The 19,285-nt window shown below is 44.6% G+C and overlaps 1 protein-coding gene across 3 annotated transcripts; it reads right to left on the bottom strand.

Moving 5' to 3' along the window:
- Positions 1–238: 238 nt before the first annotated feature.
- On the bottom strand, positions 239–19,156 carry pigo (phosphatidylinositol glycan anchor biosynthesis, class O). Of its 3 annotated transcripts, none has more exons than XM_071350476.1 (11): positions 19,040–19,156; positions 17,951–18,429; positions 17,665–17,808; positions 17,445–17,568; positions 17,076–17,235; positions 16,767–16,949; positions 13,517–15,113; positions 3,095–3,298; positions 2,661–2,851; positions 1,838–1,908; positions 239–1,661 (listed from the first exon to the last, which is right to left on the bottom strand). In XM_071350476.1, the coding sequence occupies exons 2-11, from the start codon at positions 18,426–18,428 to the stop codon at positions 1,532–1,534; spliced, it is 3,282 nt and encodes a 1,093-aa protein (XP_071206577.1). In that variant the 5' UTR covers position 18,429; positions 19,040–19,156; the 3' UTR covers positions 239–1,531. The 3 variants fall into 3 exon arrangements, with proteins under 3 accessions (XP_071206577.1, XP_071206576.1, XP_071206575.1); XM_071350475.1 differs by having other exon boundaries at positions 17,951–18,447; positions 18,920–19,129; XM_071350474.1 differs by having other exon boundaries at positions 18,920–19,129.
- Between the last annotated feature and the right edge of the window lie 129 nt (positions 19,157–19,285).

Raw genomic sequence — 19,285 nt, 5'->3', positions numbered from 1 at the left:
GATGCGTTGGTACACCAGACCTTCCACACATTTGGCCGATAGTGTCTGGGAATGAGATTAGGTTTAATGTGACCTTATTTTAGAGCGTATGCAATCCTTCAGCAAAACATGTCACATTTATGAACCCTTTATAAAGCATGACATACTGTTATGGATGCTTTGTAACACATGCAGTGCTTATGAAGGATTTATGAACACAGTATAAGCTAAACAATTTAAAGCGGGACAAACACTTTCATAAATGTACAAACTATTTAATTTGAGTTTCACAATAAGATCAATTTAGGTCATTGGTTATATTAAACAAAAGTAATATTAACAAAAGTATTTGTAACGAAAGAAATCTATGGCAACTGAACCTATCAACTCACCAACACTTATAACAAGGCATGACTCAGATTGGCATAAATATAGTACCCACTACCTTCTGCCAAGAGAAGTAGACATCAATCATTCACTTGAGCAAGGGAGCTCTATTGCATTGGGGCAAATTCAACCTGAGCTCAAATGACATCCCTTCAGTTTCATGCATTGCAGACTAGAGCTGAGAAATGTAACATGTCCTTGTCCAGTGACCTACAGCACACTGTACCTACCACAGAGAAATAAATAAAAACAGTCAATGCTTATGTCCTCAATTTCTACTTTTTCCATCCAACAAGTCACATCACACAAGGCATTCATTAAAGCTATCCTGTCCAAGGGAAAATGTGCTTTATTGGCTCACATAAGACTACTGACCTGTATATTTGGGATTAGAAAACATTGTTATAAATCATACTGTTATTCGAGATGAATTAAGACAGTTATTGCTGATGCTGTAAAATATTGTAATATAATCATCAGTGTTGGCAGTAAGAAACCACCATTTTTAAATATAAAAACGATAAAAACAAGAGAAGAATTGATAATTTCCTTCAGCAGACACTTGAGATGACAGACATAATGCACTTTGCTGGGATGGATTAATTTCATTGCTTTTTGCACACTATCCACCCATTTCCTGTTGACCTGTCATACATAACTGAGCATGAGCCAGAGAGCATTGTGGGTCCCATAGGCCCCTTTCCCATCCACTCTGTAAACAGCCTCATTAACTGGCCACCCGATAGGCAATACAATGGAGAGTAATGCTGTGAAGGCTTGGATCTGTCCCATACATGACCAAGGAGAATAAAGTGGAGTATTACAGATGTTCTTCAATGGGTTTAGAGTTTGTCGTATTGAGGATGGACGTGAAAAGTTCCAACCATTCAGTTCCATTGTGGTCCGCCTGCATTGACAGAGCAAGAGGAGAGAGCACCTTTGTTGACATCATACAGCCTACACTGAAGTTGAGTTTGAGAGGACAAGTCACCCAAACACCTCAGTCCCTCTAGATACTTACGGCTGCCCTTATGGCGAATTCCCCTGGGTCACCCCAAAACCCCCCCTCTGTCCATCCTTGCACCCCCCCAGAACCAGAGAGGGATGTACAGTGTAGGGTGCCTTACAGTGGGCCCTGGTCAATTGCAACAGTGCAATAGCAGCTCTACTCGGACGTGTCAGGGAGTAGTCTCTTAAACCAGCGCCCCACTGCCACGTCCACCCTCATCACCAGGGTCACCCCCACCAGCACAAACACACTGCTCACCAGGAACCCTGAGGCCTCAAACATCAACCTGCAAATATATAGGAAACATGTTAGAGAAGACATAATGCTTAATAGCATGCTAGAGAAGACAGATGACACATTTTGAGAGCATGATCAGGGATCAGACAAACCCAGTAACACAGAGTAGGAAGGAATGACACAAAGCCAATACTGTGGTTACTGTGAGTTGGGAAAGATACTTACTTGGGTGCAAAAACCTTCCACACCATTAAATGTCTCCTGAGGATAGCAGCTGCACAGACTGATGCAAAGACCTGAAAGAGGGGAGAGGAGGTCCTGAGTCAATGGCAGAAAAATGTGTTAGGGATGGGCATGGTAATTCTACGTTATTATTCAAACACTTGTGAGAGTATTCATTTTGATAAATGTAGGTCTATTTTAAAATGTTGTCTAACTGAAATGGTCCAAGTTACCTTGTTACACACAAGCATATTTTCATGACGTTTGAAATTCTTAATTTAATAAAAAACAAACTTTAAAAATGTAGTGTTTATGTACGGTCCATTGGGCTACTGCTGCTTCAGACGTCACATGGCTGACAGTACACTGTTTACAGCTGTAAATGTAGCCTACATTACTGAGGACACACAAAGTGATTATTTTAATATCATTGTCTCTCTCATGGACTATGGGTTATGTTTTACATGAAAAGACATTTTATACTATTACAGCATGTATCCCTCCGGTCAGCCCTGACAACGATATGCTATTTTCCCCACTTCAAACAATGATTAGCCTACAGGCACGCACCAACAGAGACCTGACACAGATCAATGCAAAAAATCTCACCAGAACAGAATCAGTTCTACAATGGCAAATGTCAGACTTCTCTTTCACTGTTGCTGTTAGCCTAGGCTAGAAACTACCAGAAACTACCGGAGAATAGCACCCAGAAAACAACTGCATACGGTTGTGGCATTTTGCGTCATTCTGATTAGTCAAGAGCAATATTTTTGTTATTTAAATAAAATTCAAATATGCATGATATTATTCTAATAGTGCTTACCTGTGCCCCGTTAATGAAGAGGTAGCGTGTTGCGAGCTGTAGAAGGGCAGAGCTGAACTGCTGGGGACTCTCCCTTAGTCTCATCTCCATGATAGCATTGTCCTCTCCTTCCTCCCCACCCCCTCCTCTTCCTCCTCGTCCCCCTCGCACCTCACACACCAGCGGCCAGAAGAGAAGCAGCGGACAAGCCACTGTATTCACAAACATACAGACACATCAGCATAAACTGAGCATCATATTCATGATCAATATTCAGGTACACTGTATAGCCATCAATTAACTTAAGTGGTTGTCAGTATTGAAATGTGGTACAGTATTACGCATAGACTGAAATAATGTCAGGAGGGATATGATTATAGCCACATTAACCACGATGTCAATCAATCTAAACACATTAGAATTGTTACTGTACAACACAGTAAACAAGTGAGTACCTGCAAAGAGGATGTGTGAGGAGAAGGTGTTGAGGGTGACCAGTGAAGCGGGGAGTATGGTGCCCGTGTGCCCACCAGGGAAGCCCACAAAAGCAGCAGCCCACTGGATGGATGGGAACGTAGGCAGATGGCCTGTGGCATGGAAGAACTGAGTGGCAGCCAGGGACCACAGCACTACCGGGGTCCAGGGCACAGAAAAGTCACCTGGCAGAGGGAGAGACAAGTCAAATCAAAGTAAAACCTTATTGGTCGCACACACATATTTAGCAGATGTTATTGCAGGTGTAGCGAAATGCTAGTGTTCCTAGCTCCAACAGTGCAGTAAAATCTAACAATACACACAAATTGAAAAAGTAAAAGAATGGAATTAAGAAATATTAGGACGAGCAATGTCGGAGTCTGTCTGTCTGTATGTATGTATCTAGGTATGCACACTACCGTTCAAAGGTTTGGGGTCACTTAGAAATGTCCTTGTTTTTGAAAGAAAAGCACATTTTTTGTCCATTAAAATAACATCAAATTGATCAGAAATAGAGTGTAGACATTGTTAATGTTGTAAATGACTATTGTAGCTGGAAACGGCAGATTTTATATGGAATATCTACATAGGCGTACAGAGGCCCATTATCAGCAACCATCACTCCTGTGTTCCATTGGCATGTTGTGTTAGCTAATCCAAGTTGATAATTTTAAAAGGGTAATTGATCATTAGAAAACCCAATGGCAATTATGTTAGCACAGCTGAAAGCTGTTGTCCTGATTAATGAAGCAATAAAACTGACTTTCTTTAGACCAGTTGAGTATCTGGAGCGTCAGCATTTGTGGGTTTGATTACAGGCTCAAAATGGCCAGAAACAAATTATTTTCTTCTGAAACTCGTCTGTCTATTCTTGTTCTGAGAAGTGAAGGCTATTCCATGCGAGAAATCGCCAAGTAACTGAAAATCTCGTGCAACGCTGTGTACTACTCCCTTCACAGAACAGCGCAAACTGGCTCTAACCAGAATAGAAAGAGGAGTGGGAGGACTCTGTGCACAACAACTCATTTCCGGTCACAACTTGCAGACTTGTTTACCTGTTGCTGTGCGTTTTGTTGCCAACCTTACTTTGCTACCTGACAACTTTACGGTTTTTACTTTTTAATTACCGTTTATATTTTTAGTTTTTCCCTCACAACTTTTTTTTTTTCATTCAACTTTTTCACTCCTGACGCTTTATCTGGACATGGTTCGTCAGGACCTCCACCATCCGAAGCTAAGTAGTAACATTAACATGATGCCTTCTAATTGCAGTCGCTGTACTCATAATATACAGGAGAACGATCGCCTTACGGCGAGGATAGCTGTGCTGCAAGCCCAGCTTCAGACGCAATCGTTAGGCAAGGGTAATTTCAGTGTAGGAAAGGATGAAACAGCGTAGTATAAATAGTATAGTAGTATAAATCCCCTTGCACAGTCTCCGTAGCCGGACAACTTCCTCATGGCTTCTGGAGGGAAATGCTGTAGGAATGCTCAACCGGTGTCGCTCATTCAGCCGTCAGAAACTTTCAACCGGTTTTCCCCATTAAGTAGCGAGTCGGAGTCTGAGACCGAGCCTTCTCTTGTCTCTACTCCTCCCGTTACGGGGTCTGAGACGCCGGAGCTTCCCACCATTAGCTCTGACAAATTGAAAACCCTAGTCATTGGCGACTCCATTACCCGCAGTATTAGACTTAAAATGAATCATCCAGCGATCATACACTGTTTACCAGGGGGCAGGGCTACCGACGTCAAGGCTAATCTGAAGATGGTGCTGGCTAAAGCTAAAACTGGCGAGTGTAGAGAGTATAGAGATATTGTTATCCACATCGGCACCAACGATGTTAGGATGAAACAGTCAGAGGTCACCAAGCGCAACATAGCTTCAGCGTGTAAATCAGCTAGAAAGATGTGTCGGCATCGAGTAATTGTCTCTGGCCCCCTCCCAGTTAGGGGGAGTGATGAGCTCTACAGCAGAGTCTCACAACTCAATCGCTGGTTGAAAACTGTTTTCTGCCACTCCCAAAAGATAGAATTTGTAGATAATTGGCCCTCTTTCTGGGACTCACCCACAAACAGGACCAAGCCTGTCCTGCTGAGGAGTGACGGACTCCATCCTAGCTGGAGGGGTGCTCTCATCTTATCTACCAACATAGACAGGGCTCTAACTCATCTAGCTCCACAATGAAATAGGGTGCAGGCCAGGCAGCAGGCTGTTAGCCAGCCTGCCAGCTTAGCGGAGTCTGCCACTAGCACAGTCAGTGTAGTCAGCTTAGCTATCCCCATTGAGACCGTGTCTGTGCCTCGACCTAGGTTGGGCAAAACTAAACATGGTGTTCGCCTTAGCAATCTCACTAGGATAAAGACCTCCTCCATTCCTGCCATTAATGAAAGAGATCGTGATACCTCACATCTCAAAATAGGGCTACTTAATGTTAGATCCCTCACTTCAAAGGCAGTTATAGTCAATGAACTAATCACTGATCATAATCTTGATGTGATTGGCCTGACTGAAACATGGCTTAAGCCTGATGAATTTACTGTGTTAAATGAGGCCTCACCTCCTGGTTACACTAGTGACCATATCCCCCGTGCATCCCGCAAAGGCGGAGGTGTTGCTAACATTTACGATAGCAAATATTAATTTACAACAAAAAAAAGATGACGTTTTCGTCTTTTGAGCTTCTAGTCATTTAATCTATGCAGCCTACTCAATCACTTTTTATAGCAGGCCTCCTGGGCCATATACAGCGTTCCTCACAGAGTTCCCATCGGACCTTGTAGTCATAGCAGATAATATTCTCCTTTTTTGTGATTTTAATATTCACATGGAAAAGTCCACAGACCCACTCCAAAAGGCTTTCGGAGCCATCATCGACTCAGTGGGTTTTGTCCAACATGTCTCTGGACATACTCACTGTCACAGTCATACACTGGACCTAGTTTTGTCCCATGGAATAAATGTTGTAGATCTTAATGTTTTTCCTCATAATCCTGGACTATCGGACCACCATTTTATTACGTTTGCAATCGCAACAAATAATCTGCTCAGACCCCAACCAAGGAGCATCAAAAGTCGTGCTATAAATTCTCAGACAACACAAAGATTCCTTGATTCCCTTCCAGACTCCCTCTGCCTACCCAAGGACGTCAGAGGACAAAAATCAGTTAACCACCTAACTGAGGAACTCAATTTAACCTTGCGCAATACCCTAGATGCAGTTGCACCCCTAAAAACGAAAAACATTTGTCATAAGAAACTAGCTCCCTGGTATACAGAAAATACCCGAGCTCTGAAGCAAGCTTCCAGAAAATTGGAACGGAAATGGCGCCACACCAAACTGGAAGTCTTCCGACTAGCTTGGAAAGACAGTACCGTGCAGTATCGAAGAGCCCTCACTGCTGCTCGATCATTCTATTTTTCCAACTTTATTGAGGAAAATAAGAACAATCCGAAATGTCTTTTTGATACTGTCGCAAAGCTAACTAAAAAGCAGCATTCCCCAAGTGACGATGGCTTTCACTTCAAGCAGTAATAAATTCATGAACTTCTTTGACGGACTCCTCTTTAAATCTGCGTATTCCTCCAAAGCTCAGCTGTCCTGAGTCTGCACAACTCTGCCAGGACCTAGGATCAAGAGACACACTTAAGTGTTTTTAGTACTATATCTCTTGACACAATGATGAAAATAATCATGGCCTCTAAACCTTCAAGCTGCATACTGGACCCTATTCCAACTAAACTACTGAAAGAGCTGCTTCCTGTGCTCGGCCCTCCTATGTTGAACATAATAAACGGCTCTCTATCCACCGGATGTGTACCAAACTCACTAAAAGTGGCAGTAATAAAGCCTCTCCTGAAAAAGCCAAACCTTGACCCAGAAAATATAAAAAACTATCGGCCTATATCGAATCTTCCATTCCTCTCAAATATTTTTGAAAAAGCTGTTGCGCAGCAACTCACTGCCTTCCTGAAGACAAACAATGTATATGAAATGCTTCAGTCTGGTTTTAGACCCCATCATAGCACTGAGACTGCACTTGTGAAGGTGGTAAATGACCTTTTAATGGTGTCAGACCGAGGCTCTGCATCTGTCCTCGTGCTCCTAGACCTTAGTGCTGCCTTTGATACCGTCGATCACCACATTCTTTTGGAGCGATTGGAAACCCAAATTGGTCTACACGGACAAGTTCTGGCCTGGTTTAGATCTTATCTGTTGGAAAGATATCAGTTTGTCTCTGTGAATGGTTTGTCCTCTGACAAATCAACTGTACATTTCGGTGTTCCTCAAGGTTCCGTTTTGGGATCACTATTGTTTTCACTATATATTTTACCTCTTGGGGATATCATTCGAAAACATAATGTTAACTTTCACTGCTATGCGAATGACACACAGCTGTACATTTCAATGAAAACATCTCTTCAGTGGGTCATATGATTGAGTGTAGTCTGGCCCAGGAGTGTGAAGGTGAACGGAAAGGCTCTGGAGCAACGAACCGCCCTTGCTGTCTCTACCTGGCCGGTTCCCCTCTCTCCACTGGGATTCTCTGCCTCTAACCCTATTACAGGGGCTGAGTCACTGGCGCTCTTTCATGCCGTCCCTAGGAGGGGTGCGTCACTGACGTGATCTTCCTGTCTGGGTTGGCGCCCCCCCTTGGGTTGTGCCGTGGCGGAGATCTTTGTGGGCTATACTCGGCCTTGTCTCAGGATGGTAAGTTGGTGGTTGAAGATATCCCTCTAGTGGTGTGGGGGCTGTGCTTTGGCAAAGTGGGTGGGGTTATATCCTTCCTGTTTGGCCCTGTCCGGGGGTATCATCGGATGGAGCAGCAGTGTCTCCTGACCCCTCCTGTCTCAGCCTCCAGTATTTATGCTGCAGTAGTTTATGTGTCGGGGGGGCTAGGGTCAGTTTGTTATATCTATCTGGAGTACTTCTCCTGTCTTATCCGGTGTCCTGTGTGAATTTAAGTATGCTCTCTCTATTTCTTTCTTTCTCTCTCTCTCGGGAGGACCTGAGCCCTAGGACCATGCCTCAGGACTACCTGGCATGATGACTCCTTGCTGTCCCCAGTCCACCTGGCCGTACTGCTGCTCCAGTTTCAACTGTTCTGCTTGCGGCTATGGAACCCTGACCTGTTCCCCGGACGTGCTACCTGTCCCAGACCTGCTGTTTTCAACTCTCTAGAGACAGCAGGAGCGGTAGAGATACTCTTAATGATCGGCTATGAAAAGCCAACTGACATTTACTCCTGAGGTGCTGACTTGCTGCACCCTCGACAACTACTGTGATTATTATTATTTGACCATGCTGGTAATTTATGAACATTTGAACATCTTGGCCATGTTCTGTTACAATCTTCACCTGGCACAGCCATTAGAGGACTGGCCACCCAGTCCAGGTTTCTTCCTAGGTTTTGGCCTTTCTAGGGAGTTTTTCCTAGCCACCGTGCTTCTACACCTGCATTGCTTGCTGTTTGGGGTTTTAGGCTGGGTTTCTGTACAGCACTTTGAGATATCAGCTGATGTAAGAAGGGCTATATAAATGAATTTGATTTGAGAACTGAGCAAGAGGACAAGTACATTAGTGTCTAGTTTGAGAAACAGACGCCTCACAAGTCCTCAACTGGCAGCTTCATTAAATAGTACCAGCAAAACACCAGTCTCAATGTCAACAGTGAAGAGGCGACTCCGGGATGCTGGCCTTCTAGGCAGAGTTGCAAAGAAAAAGACATCTCTCAGACTGGCCAATAAAAATAAAACATTAAGATAGGCAAAAGAACACAGACACTGGACAGAGGAAGATTGGAAAAAAAGTGTTTTGGACAGACGAATCTAAGTTTGAGGTGTTCGGATAACAAAGAAGAACATTCGTGAGACGCAGAAAAAATTAGAAGATGATGGAGGAGTGCTTGACGCCATCTGTCAAGCATGGTGGAGGCAATGTGATGTTCTGGGGTGCTTTGGTGGTAGTAAAGTGGGAGATTTGTACAGGGTAAAAGGGATCTTGAAGAAGGAAGGCTATCACTCCATTCTGCAACGCCATGCCATACACTGTGGAAGGCGCTTTATTGGAGCCAATTTCCTCCTACAACAGGACAATGACCTAAAGCACAGCTCCAAACTATGCAAGAACTATTTAGGGGAGAAGCAGTCAGCTGGTATTCTGTCTATAATGGAGTGGCCAGCAGTCACTGGATCTGAACCCTATTGAGCTGTTGTGGGAACAGCTTGACCGTATGGTACGTAAGAAGTGCTCATCAAGCCAATCCAACTTGTGGGAGGTGCTTCAGAAAACATGGGGTGAAATCTCTACAGATTACCACAACAAATTAACAACTAGAATGCCAAAGGTCTGCAAGGCTGTAATTGCTGCAAATTGAGTATTCTTTGACGAAAGCAAAGTTTGAAGGACACAATTATTTCAATTAAAAATCCTTATTTATAACCTTGTCAACGTCTTGACTATATTTCCTATTCATTTTGCAACTCATTTCATGTATGTTTTCATGGAAAACAAGGACATTTCTAAGTGACCCCAAACTTTTGAACGGTAGTGTATGTACAGTGCCTCCGGAAAGTATTCAGACCCCTTGACTTTTTCCACGTTGTTACATTACAGCCTTATTCTAAAATTGGATTAAATCGTTTTTTTCCTGTGTGAGACACACACACAGTACCAATCAAAAGTTTGGACACGCCTACTCATTCAAGGGTTTTCTTATTTTCCACATTGTAGAATAATAGTGAAGACATCAAAACTATGAAATAACACATGGAATTTAACAAATGTTAAATATTTTCTATTTTAGATTCTTCAAAGTATCCACCCTTTGCCTTAATGACAGTTTTGCACACTCTTGTAGTGTGTAGTAACCAAAAAAAAGTGTTAAGAAAAATATATTTGAAATTTCTTCAAAGTAGCCACCCTTTGCCTTAATGACAGCTTTCCACACTCTTGTAGTGTGTAGTAACCAAAAAAAAGTGTTAAGAAAAATATATTTGAGATTTCTTCAAAGTATCCACCCTTTGCCTTAATGACAGCTTTGCACACTCTTGTAGTGTGTAGTAACCAAAAAAAAGTGTTAAGAAAAATATATTTGAGATTTCTTCAAAGTAGCCACCCTTTGCCAAGAGTGTGCAAAGCTGTCAAGGCATTCTGACAATCAGCTTCACCTGGAATGCTTTTCAAACAGTCTTGAAGGAGTTCCCACGTATGCTGAGCACTGTTGGCTGCTTTTCCTTCTTTCTGCGGTCCAACTCATCCCAAACCATCTCAATTGGGTTGAGGTCATGTGATTGTGGAGGCCATGTCATCTGATGCAGCACTCCATCACTCTCCTTCTTGGTCAAATAGCCCTTACACAGCCTGGAGGTGTTTTGGGTCATTGTCCCATTGAAAAACAAATGATAATCCACTAAGCGCAAACCAGATGGGATGGGGTATCGCTGCAGAATGCTGTGGTAGCCATGCTGGTTAAGTTTGCCTTGAATTCTAAATAAATCACTGACAGTGTCATCAGCAAAGCACCCCCACAACTCCTCCTCCATGCTTCACGGTGGGAACCACACATGCGGAGATCATCCGTTCACCTACTCTGCGTCTCACAAAGACACAGCGGTTGGAACCAAAAATCTCCCATTTGGACTCATCAGACCAAAGGACAGATTTCCACCAGTCTAATGTCCCTTGCTCATGTTTCTTGGCCCAAGCAAGTCTCTTCTTATTATTGGTGTCCTTTAGTAGTGGTTTCCTTGCAGAAATTCGAACATGAAGGCCTGATTCACGTAGTCTCCTCTGAACAGTTGATGTTGAGATGTGTCTGTTACTTGAACTCTGTGAAGCATTTATTTGGGCTGCTATTTCTGAGGCTGGTATCTCTAATGAAAGTATCCTCAGCAGCAGAGGTAACTCTGGGTCTTCCTTTCCTGTGGCAGTCACCATGAGAGCCAGTTTTATCATTGCTCTCAATGGTTTTTGTGACTGCACTTGAAGAAACGTTCAAAGTTCTTGAAATGTTCTGGATTGACTGAGCTTAACTGTTTCTCTTTGCTTATTTGAGCTGTTCTTGCCATAATATAGACTGGTATTTTACATCTTCTGTATACCACCCCTACCTTGTCACAATACAACTGATTGGCTCAAACGCATTAAGGTGGAGAGAAATTCCACAAATTAACTTTTAATAAGTCACACTTGCTAATTGAAATGCATTCCAGGTGACTACCTCATGAAGCTGGCTGAATGAATGACAAGAGTGTGCAAAGCTGTCATTAAGGCAAAGGGTGGATACTTTGAAGAATCTAAAATAGAAAAGATTTAACATTTGTTAAATTCCATGTGTTATTTCATAGTTTTGATGTCTTCACTATTATTCTACAATGTAGAAAATTGCAAACATAAAGAAAAGCCTTGGAATGAGTAAGTGTGTCCAAATGTTTGACTGGTACTGTGTGTGGGTCATATATAATAGTGCCTTGCAAAAGTATTCATCCCCCTTGGCGTTTTTCCTATTTTGTTGCATTACAACCTGTAATTTAAATAGATTTTTATTTGGATTTCATGTAATGGACATACACAAAATAGTCCAAATTGGTAAAGTGAAATGGAAAAAATAACTTGTTACAATATTTTTTTTTTTTTTAAATAAATAAATAAAAAATAAGGAAAATTGGTGCGTGCACATGTATTCACCCACTTTGCTATGAAACCCCTAAATAAGATCTGGTGCAACCAATTACCTTCAGAAGTTACATAATTAGTTAAACAAAGTCCACCTGTGTGCAATCTAAGTGTCACATGATCCGTCACATGATCTCAGTATATATATACACACACCTGCTCTGAAAGGCCGCAGAGTCTGCAACACCACTAAGCGGCACCACGAAGACCAAGGAGCTCTCCAAACAGATCAGGTACAAAGTTGGAGAAGTACAGATCAGGTTTGGGTTATAAAAAAAATATCTGAAACTTTGAACATCCCACGGAGTACCATTAAATTAAAGATTATGCACCACAACAAACCTGCCAAGAGGGCCACCCACCAAAACTCACGGACCAGGCAAAGAGGGCATTAATCAGAGGCAAAAAAGAGACCAAAGATAACCCTGAAGGAGCTACAAAGCTCCACAGCGGAGATTGGAGTATCCGTCCACAGGACCACTTTAAGCCTACACGCCACAGAGCTGGGCTTTACGGAAGAGTGGCCAGAAAAAAGCCATTGCTAAAAGAAAACACGTTTGGTGTTCGCCAAAGGGCATGTGGAAGACTCCCCAAACATATGGAAGAAGGTACTCTGGTCAGATGAGACTAAAATTTAGCTTTTTGGCCATCAAGGAAAATGCTATGTTTGGCACAAACCCAACACCTCTCATCACCCCAAGAACACCATCCCCACAGTGAAGCATGGTGGTGGCAGAATCATGCTGTGGGAATGTTATTCATCGGCAGGGACTGGGAAACGGGTCAGAATTGAAGGAATGATGGATGGCGCTAAATACAGAGAAATTTTTGAGGGAAACCTGTTTCAGTCTTCCAGAGATTTGAGACTGGGACGGAGGTTCACCTTCCAGCAGGACAATGACCCTAAGCATACTGCTAAAGCAACACTCGAGTGGTTTAAGGGGAAACATTTAAATGTCTTGGAATGGCCAAGTCAAAGCCCAGACCTTAATCCAATTGAAAATCTGTGGTATGACTTAAAGATTGCTGTACACCAGTGGAACCCATCCAACTTGAAGGAGCTGGAGCAGTTTTGCCCATCCCAGTAATTGCTACAAAAGGTGGCTCTACAAAGTATTAACTTTGCAGGGGTGAATAGTTATGCACACTCAAGTTCAGTTTTTTTTGTCTTATTTCTTGTTTGTTTCACAATAAAAAAAACATTTTGCATCTTCAAAGTGGTAGGGATGTTGTGTAAATTAAATGATACAACCCCTCCAAAAAATATATTTTAATTCCAGGTTGTAAGGCAACAAAATAGGAAAAATGTCAAGGGGGGTGAATACTTTTGCAAGGCACTGTATATTCTGAAGAATAGTATAATGTACAGCAATAGTTAAATAAGATAGGCCTTGACTACAATACAGTATATACATATGAAGTGGGTAAAACAGTACGTAAACATCATTAAAGTAACCCGTGTTCAATGACTATGTACATAGGGCAGCAGCCTCTAAGGTGCATGGTAGAGTAACCGGATGTTGCCGGCCAGTGACCGTTACTAAAGTTCAGGGCAGGGTACAAATAAGTCAGGGGCAAATAAGATAAATCCATAATAATTAGTATCTCCAGTCGTTAGTTCGAGACAAACATGCAACATATGCAAAAGTAAAAATTACAGGCATGTTATAAAAGATGAAAAGATGACCAAATAGTCAGACCATTGATCACACACTGTGAGCAGCTTACCAGAGTGCGCCCCCTGCAGGGAGTTGAGGGTAGTGGAGGAGGCATGTATCTGCAGCAGGGCTCCCATCTCCAGGAGCAGCAGCAGGAAGGACAGGGACATGCCCTCTGGATGCAGCAGCAGCAGGCCCAGCCCTAGCAGGCCGCACAGCAGGACCACGGGGGCCGAGTAGACCGTACCCAGCCCGTAGGCCTCCACGGCAGGCCGGTCGCCCCCCTCAGGAACCCTGGCTGGTTCTCCATCCTCCAGGGAGCGGCGCATGCGCTGGTAGAGCTGGGGGATAAGGTGGTGCAGCTCTGCCTGGGTGCTGATGCCCGTGCTGGCCCGGTAGCGGGGTGGGGGGAGCGATACAGGGCCTCGGACAGGGGTTGCAGCCCTGCTCTTGATAAATACGGTGAGCGGATCCAGCCATAGCAGCGCCAGCCCTACGCCCAGCAGAGAGAAGGCAACCCTGGGGAGGGCCCGCTGGCCCAAGCTGATCAGCTCAGCCAGGTTCCGGAAGCTGTCCTCTGGGGTGGCAGCCACAGCCCAGTGGAGCCCCAAACAGACAGACAGCAGAGGTAGGATCCAGCGGGCCGTGAACACCGTGCCACTAGGGCTGTTCAGGTTGCCGTAGTGCCGCAGCCAGCGCCGCAGCAGGTAGGTCCAGGCGCCCAGAGAGGCCAGAGACAGGATGTAGTGCAGGTTCTTCAGACGGCTGTCCTGCACCCGTGACAGGGGGGAGAGGAACGGGGAGGGCTGGCAGGAGCCCTGCTCCTCACGACAGCCGTGGAAGAAGAGGGAGAGGTAGAGAGAGCCCACTAACACCCCCAGGCAGGCCAGGAAGGTGCTGCTCTCCCTCCTTACGGCTAAGGGGGATAGAACCGGGGAGGGCAGTAGCCCGGCGGGTTTCAGGGGGTCATGGACAGGGGGTAGCAGGAGGCCGTCCCAGTTGAGATGGAAGGGGACATAGAGGCTCATGGAAATAAGCAGAAAGGTGACCACACGGCCCTCTGCTATTACATAGCTGTCAGAGAGCAGGGAGGCACAGCGCAGGAGGAGCACCAGGAGGGGAGGTGTTAATAAGAAGCGAGGCAGGGTCAGCCAGCCACGTCTTGGGGCCACCTCGCCACCCTCAGCCGCTGTAGTCTTCCTGGCCCGTCGGGCTCTCCAGAGGACCAGTACCTCAGAGGAGAAGGCTGCAGCCGCCAGGCACCAGGACCCCTCAGCATAGCCCTGGGTGAACAGCTGACTTGCAGCCACACACACCCCCACCACAGTGGCTGCCACCAGAGGGACCCTCAGCAGACCACTCTCCCTCACCAGCACAGAGGACATCTCAGAGAGGACGTAACACAGCACGCAGGCACACGCCAGGACAGCTATGCCGGCAGCCATCTTGGCTGGGTTGAAGTGGGCCCAGGTGGCGCGGCAAGTGTCCCGGACAGAGGTCAGGTACCCCTGCAGGGAGGCCACTAGTTCTGGGGTGGGAGAGCGGCCCTCTTTGACGGTGCGGAGGTACTTGGAGGAGAGGCGGGAGAAGTCTGCCTGCAGCTGAGACAGACTCTCTGGAGGGATGTCTTTGGCCATGCTGGAATAGGTCTCTAGGAAACGGTTGACCTTCAAAAAGACAAAAAGGGTCAAATGTATAATTTGTGTGGTCACGATAACAGAATTTTGGCTTCGATACCAGGTTTAGCATCACAATACCATCACCATGCGCGATACCACGTCAAAACAAGACCTATTAGCCAAAGTCACAGAACGGGACTTGATCCAGAAAGATCTTTTGAGTTCAATATCATTCATGACATTTTTCAGAGAGAGCCATGTATGCATTAATGAATCAATTTTACAATCAATTTGACTTTGTTTTTACCAATATATACTGAACAAAAATATAAACGCAACATGTAAAGTGTTGGTTCCATGTTTCATGAGCTTAAATAAAAGATCGCAGAAATTATCCATACGCACAAATTGCTTATTTCTCTCCAATGTTGTGCACAAATTTGTTTACATCCCTGTTAGTGAGCATTTCTCCTTTGCCAAGATAATCCATCCACCTGACAGGTGTGGCATATCAAGAAGCTGATTAAACAGCTTGATCATTACACATGACAGCCCAGGACCTCCACATCCGGCTTCTTCACCTGCAGGATCGTCTGAAACTGAGGAGTATTTCTGTCTGTAATAAAATCATTTTGTGGGGAAAACCTCTTTCTGATTGGCTACGCCTGGCTCCCCATGGCCTAATGAATTTATTTCAATTGACTGAAATTGTTGCGTTTATATTTCTGTTCAGTATAACTACATAACGGTAATCATATATTTGAATGGTAAATCTCTATTGATAAATTGAGTCAATCAAGATGTAGCCTATCCACATTACATTGAGTTATTGAGCTTGTCTTGGCTGATTTCAAAGGGCTATAGACATAAAACAATCTGTTTCCTTTCCATTTGGGACTTATTGTATTGAACTGATGAACAACATTTGAATAGAAGTGCGAGATGTCTCTAAGACCTAATTACTTAATTCACACACAGAGAGAGAGAGACAGGAGAGACGTGGCTGAGGCGAGGGAGATGAAGTGAATGAATAATTTTTTTGGCAATGACTATGTTTTTGGTGACAATGAGCTTTAGAAATCAACATATTTTGCATTATGGTTTGCATATTATCACAAACAAAGTACGAGGGTCATAAATTGATGTTAGCTTCACCTGTAAGCTAGCAAGGAAAGTTAGCCTACAAAGCTGGAAGCTACCTGTATCTTCTTGCATTGTAAAGTGTTCTAGCCTGTAATGGAAATTGTTTTCTGAACAGTTGCAACATTTCTACATGCCATATTATTGAAGTGTGTTAACTTCAGTGTAGCATGAGTGAGGAGCTAACATGCAGCCCAGACTCCCAGTGAGGGAAGCGGTTCCTCAGTACAGGCTAAAGCTAGCAATGAATAAGTGGAGCAGGTACGGTGAGCTCGCGTTATAAGGGGACATCAGCTGCACTGATAGACAGAGTTGATCCTCTCTCAAATCAGTAGATGTGAGAGAAGTACTGCAAGTAACAAAAATTCTAGTACTGAATCATTTTCCATGTTCTAGTATCAAAAAAGTACAGAAGTTTCGATATACCGTGCAACACTTAATAATACAAATTAATATAAGCTCGTATTCATGGTTAAAATATGCACAGAAATGTGCAGTCAATTGTAATGTTCAACATACATCACGTGTGCATCTGACATGATAACAGATCTTTGGGATTACCTGTTTGGCATTGATCCACAGTGCCTCTGCCTGGCTGAGACCTGCTGGTGCACCCCCTGTCTGGCTGTCTGCAGGGAACAGAGGCAGCAGGACCTGTCCCACACTGCTGTAGGGGATGGGGATGCCCAGGAGCAGGGCCAGGGTAGGCACCAGGTCTGTCTGGGGCACCACCTCAGGATCACTCTACAGGGAGACAGAGACAAAACAAGGGTCATTCAATGTGGAATGATCAATGCAACACTCACTATTCATATCATGATTGTTGAGGATATTATAGGAATGGTGGGAATGTGCAGCTGCTATACTCACCTGGGAAGGGGATGCTGGAAAGAGGGGAGAGGGGCTGTAGAGGAAAATGGCAGCATCAGTCTCCTTCTGACTCTCCCCCCCGTGGTCACCTGTATCTGTCATACCGTGATCTCCCATAACCACTAACAGGGTGTCATTCTGCAGCCGATCAAGCACAGATCTTGGGTACAAAACAATGGTCAGACTGGTAGAGCCATAGTATGTCATCTGACATACCGCACACAGTATTTTAGAGAGCGTTGTACAAATGCAATCCTAAAGATAGTTCTTTAAAATGGCATTGATATTACATTCTGTACTACTGAATCTAAGAGAGTATTATATAGCCTAGTGCTACTGTGGCCAGGAGACCTTATAATTCCTACTGACCTGATGACCCCATCCATCTGGGTGAGCTTGTCAGCCATGGCCGGGTGATCAGGACCAAACCTGTGGCCACAGTGATCCACCCCCAGGAAGTGAGCTACCAGCACATCCCAGTCATCACTTACCACTGAGGAAGAGAGGAGAGAGAGAGGGACATGTGCAGGAGAAGTCCAATACTGTACACCACAAATGCAAATGTGTCTGGCTGTCTGCCAATGCTTACTGATGTTGTACAGGTGCTGCAGAATTCCATTGTCCACTGTGTGCAGATCCTTGACATTGAAAGAGGGGAAGGGCAGGGAACGGTGGAACTTTTTTGGGAAGAGACTTTCCCATGTGTCATCACCCATGAAGACCACTCTCTTGCCTATAGAAAGGAGAAAGGGAATAATCAGGCAAAGCTGAGTTCAAATTTTCGTCATGTCCCATCTGTGCCTTTCTGAGTATAACCTTGAATATTTTACTTACAGGATGGCGAATTGAGCCAGACTTTATAGACTGTCACTCACCCACTTCTGCTAGCTGGTGAACTAGGTTGTCCTCCAGGATGGCGCTGGAGGCAAAGTTATTGCCCACATCAATGAAGGTGGGCAGGGAGCCTGTGGTGAAGCCCTTGATCCTCTGCATAGTGGTGGTGGGGGGGTCAGCACGGAATGGGAACAGGCGTGCATGGGAGGGCTTTGATGAGGTCACTTCCTCCAGCACGGGCAGCTTGTTCTCGAAAGGGCGGGGCTCTTTGTTCGCGGGGTCAAAGCGGGCAAAGTCGATCTTCAGGGCGTCTATGATGAGAACCACAGCCTTGCGGAAGCGTGGCTGTCCTTGGCAGAAGTCCCCCTGCTGGCCCCCTGGCAGCAAAACATCCCCACAGGTGCTGGTCCGGTTGACCTCCAGCCTCACCAGCAGGAAGCCGCCCACAAACAGGAAGATGCCGATGTAGAACATGACACACAGCCACAAGAGCAGAACTAGGATGGGGAGTCTCTTCATCCTAGGGACAGATCATAGACTGTATATGGGCCAAATGCATGAGTGTAGAAACAATTTGCTGGTTGTAGCTGGAATCTTGATCATGACATAAAAATATCAATAGCCAACTGATAATCACGGTAATTGTTATAGTGGCAGCATTTCTAACGTGATATAAAAATAGTATAGAATATTGCAATATATGTACAGATTCAACCTCTATGTAACCGTAGGCTACCACTAACAGCAAACTGGCTAACGTTCGCTAGCTACTGGTACACAAGAAGTGCCATAGCATCCATAACCATGGGCCAAAAAGTGAAATTATCTGACGTGTCTTTTCCTTAAGACTGGCTTCGTTAGAACTCAAGTTAGCGAGCTGGACTTGTAACTTGTTACCACGTAGCTATTTTCCATGATCTGTTTTAAATGCAACAGCATATCGCTGATCAGTTGCTAGTGCTAGCTAGCCTAGCTACCAACTTGTACCATTACTAGCTAACGTTACTGACCTTGTAGAGCTCCGTGTTGTCCTCTCTGAGACGGGGCTTGTCGATAACGAGTGTATACACGACAGCCAGCAACGAGACAGGTGCCTCAGGTACACACAGTGCGATAATATTCCCTCTTACCTTCATTGGGACTCCAGTTCAGCTATTCATTCAACTACCAGCGCCTAGCAGAGCGGAAGCGCATGTCCCTACACGGTCACCTCTCGCTGTAACTCCACTTCCGGTATATACTTCTTCTTTGGTATTATTGTGGTCTGCAAAAAAATAAAAAATTGCATGCTACCACCTACTGTATCGGATGTGTATCAGCCTACTATTCTGTAGTACGAATTAATTACACGATGTGAAAACATTGCCCTACCAAGT

The sequence above is a fragment of the Salvelinus alpinus genome, chromosome 18 (genome assembly GCF_045679555.1).
Source record: "Salvelinus alpinus chromosome 18, SLU_Salpinus.1, whole genome shotgun sequence".
NCBI lineage: Eukaryota > Metazoa > Chordata > Actinopteri > Salmoniformes > Salmonidae > Salvelinus > Salvelinus alpinus.
The sequence above is the reverse complement of the archived record's forward strand: the minus strand, read 5'-3'. Positions and strand labels throughout refer to the sequence as shown.

Bases quoted from the DNA above. Each gene is read 5' to 3' on its own strand.
- pigo (XM_071350476.1), bottom strand. From the start codon at position 18,428: ATGAAGAGACTCCCCATCCTAGTTCTGCTCTTGTGGCTGTGTGTCATG. The intron at 17,236-17,444 runs GTCAGTAGGAAT...TTTGTACCCAAG, and splicing joins CAGATGGATGGGGTCATCAG to ATCTGTGCTTGATCGGCTGC. The intron at 2,852-3,094 runs GTACTCACTTGT...TTGTGAATACAG, and splicing joins CTCACACATCCTCTTTGCAG to TGGCTTGTCCGCTGCTTCTC.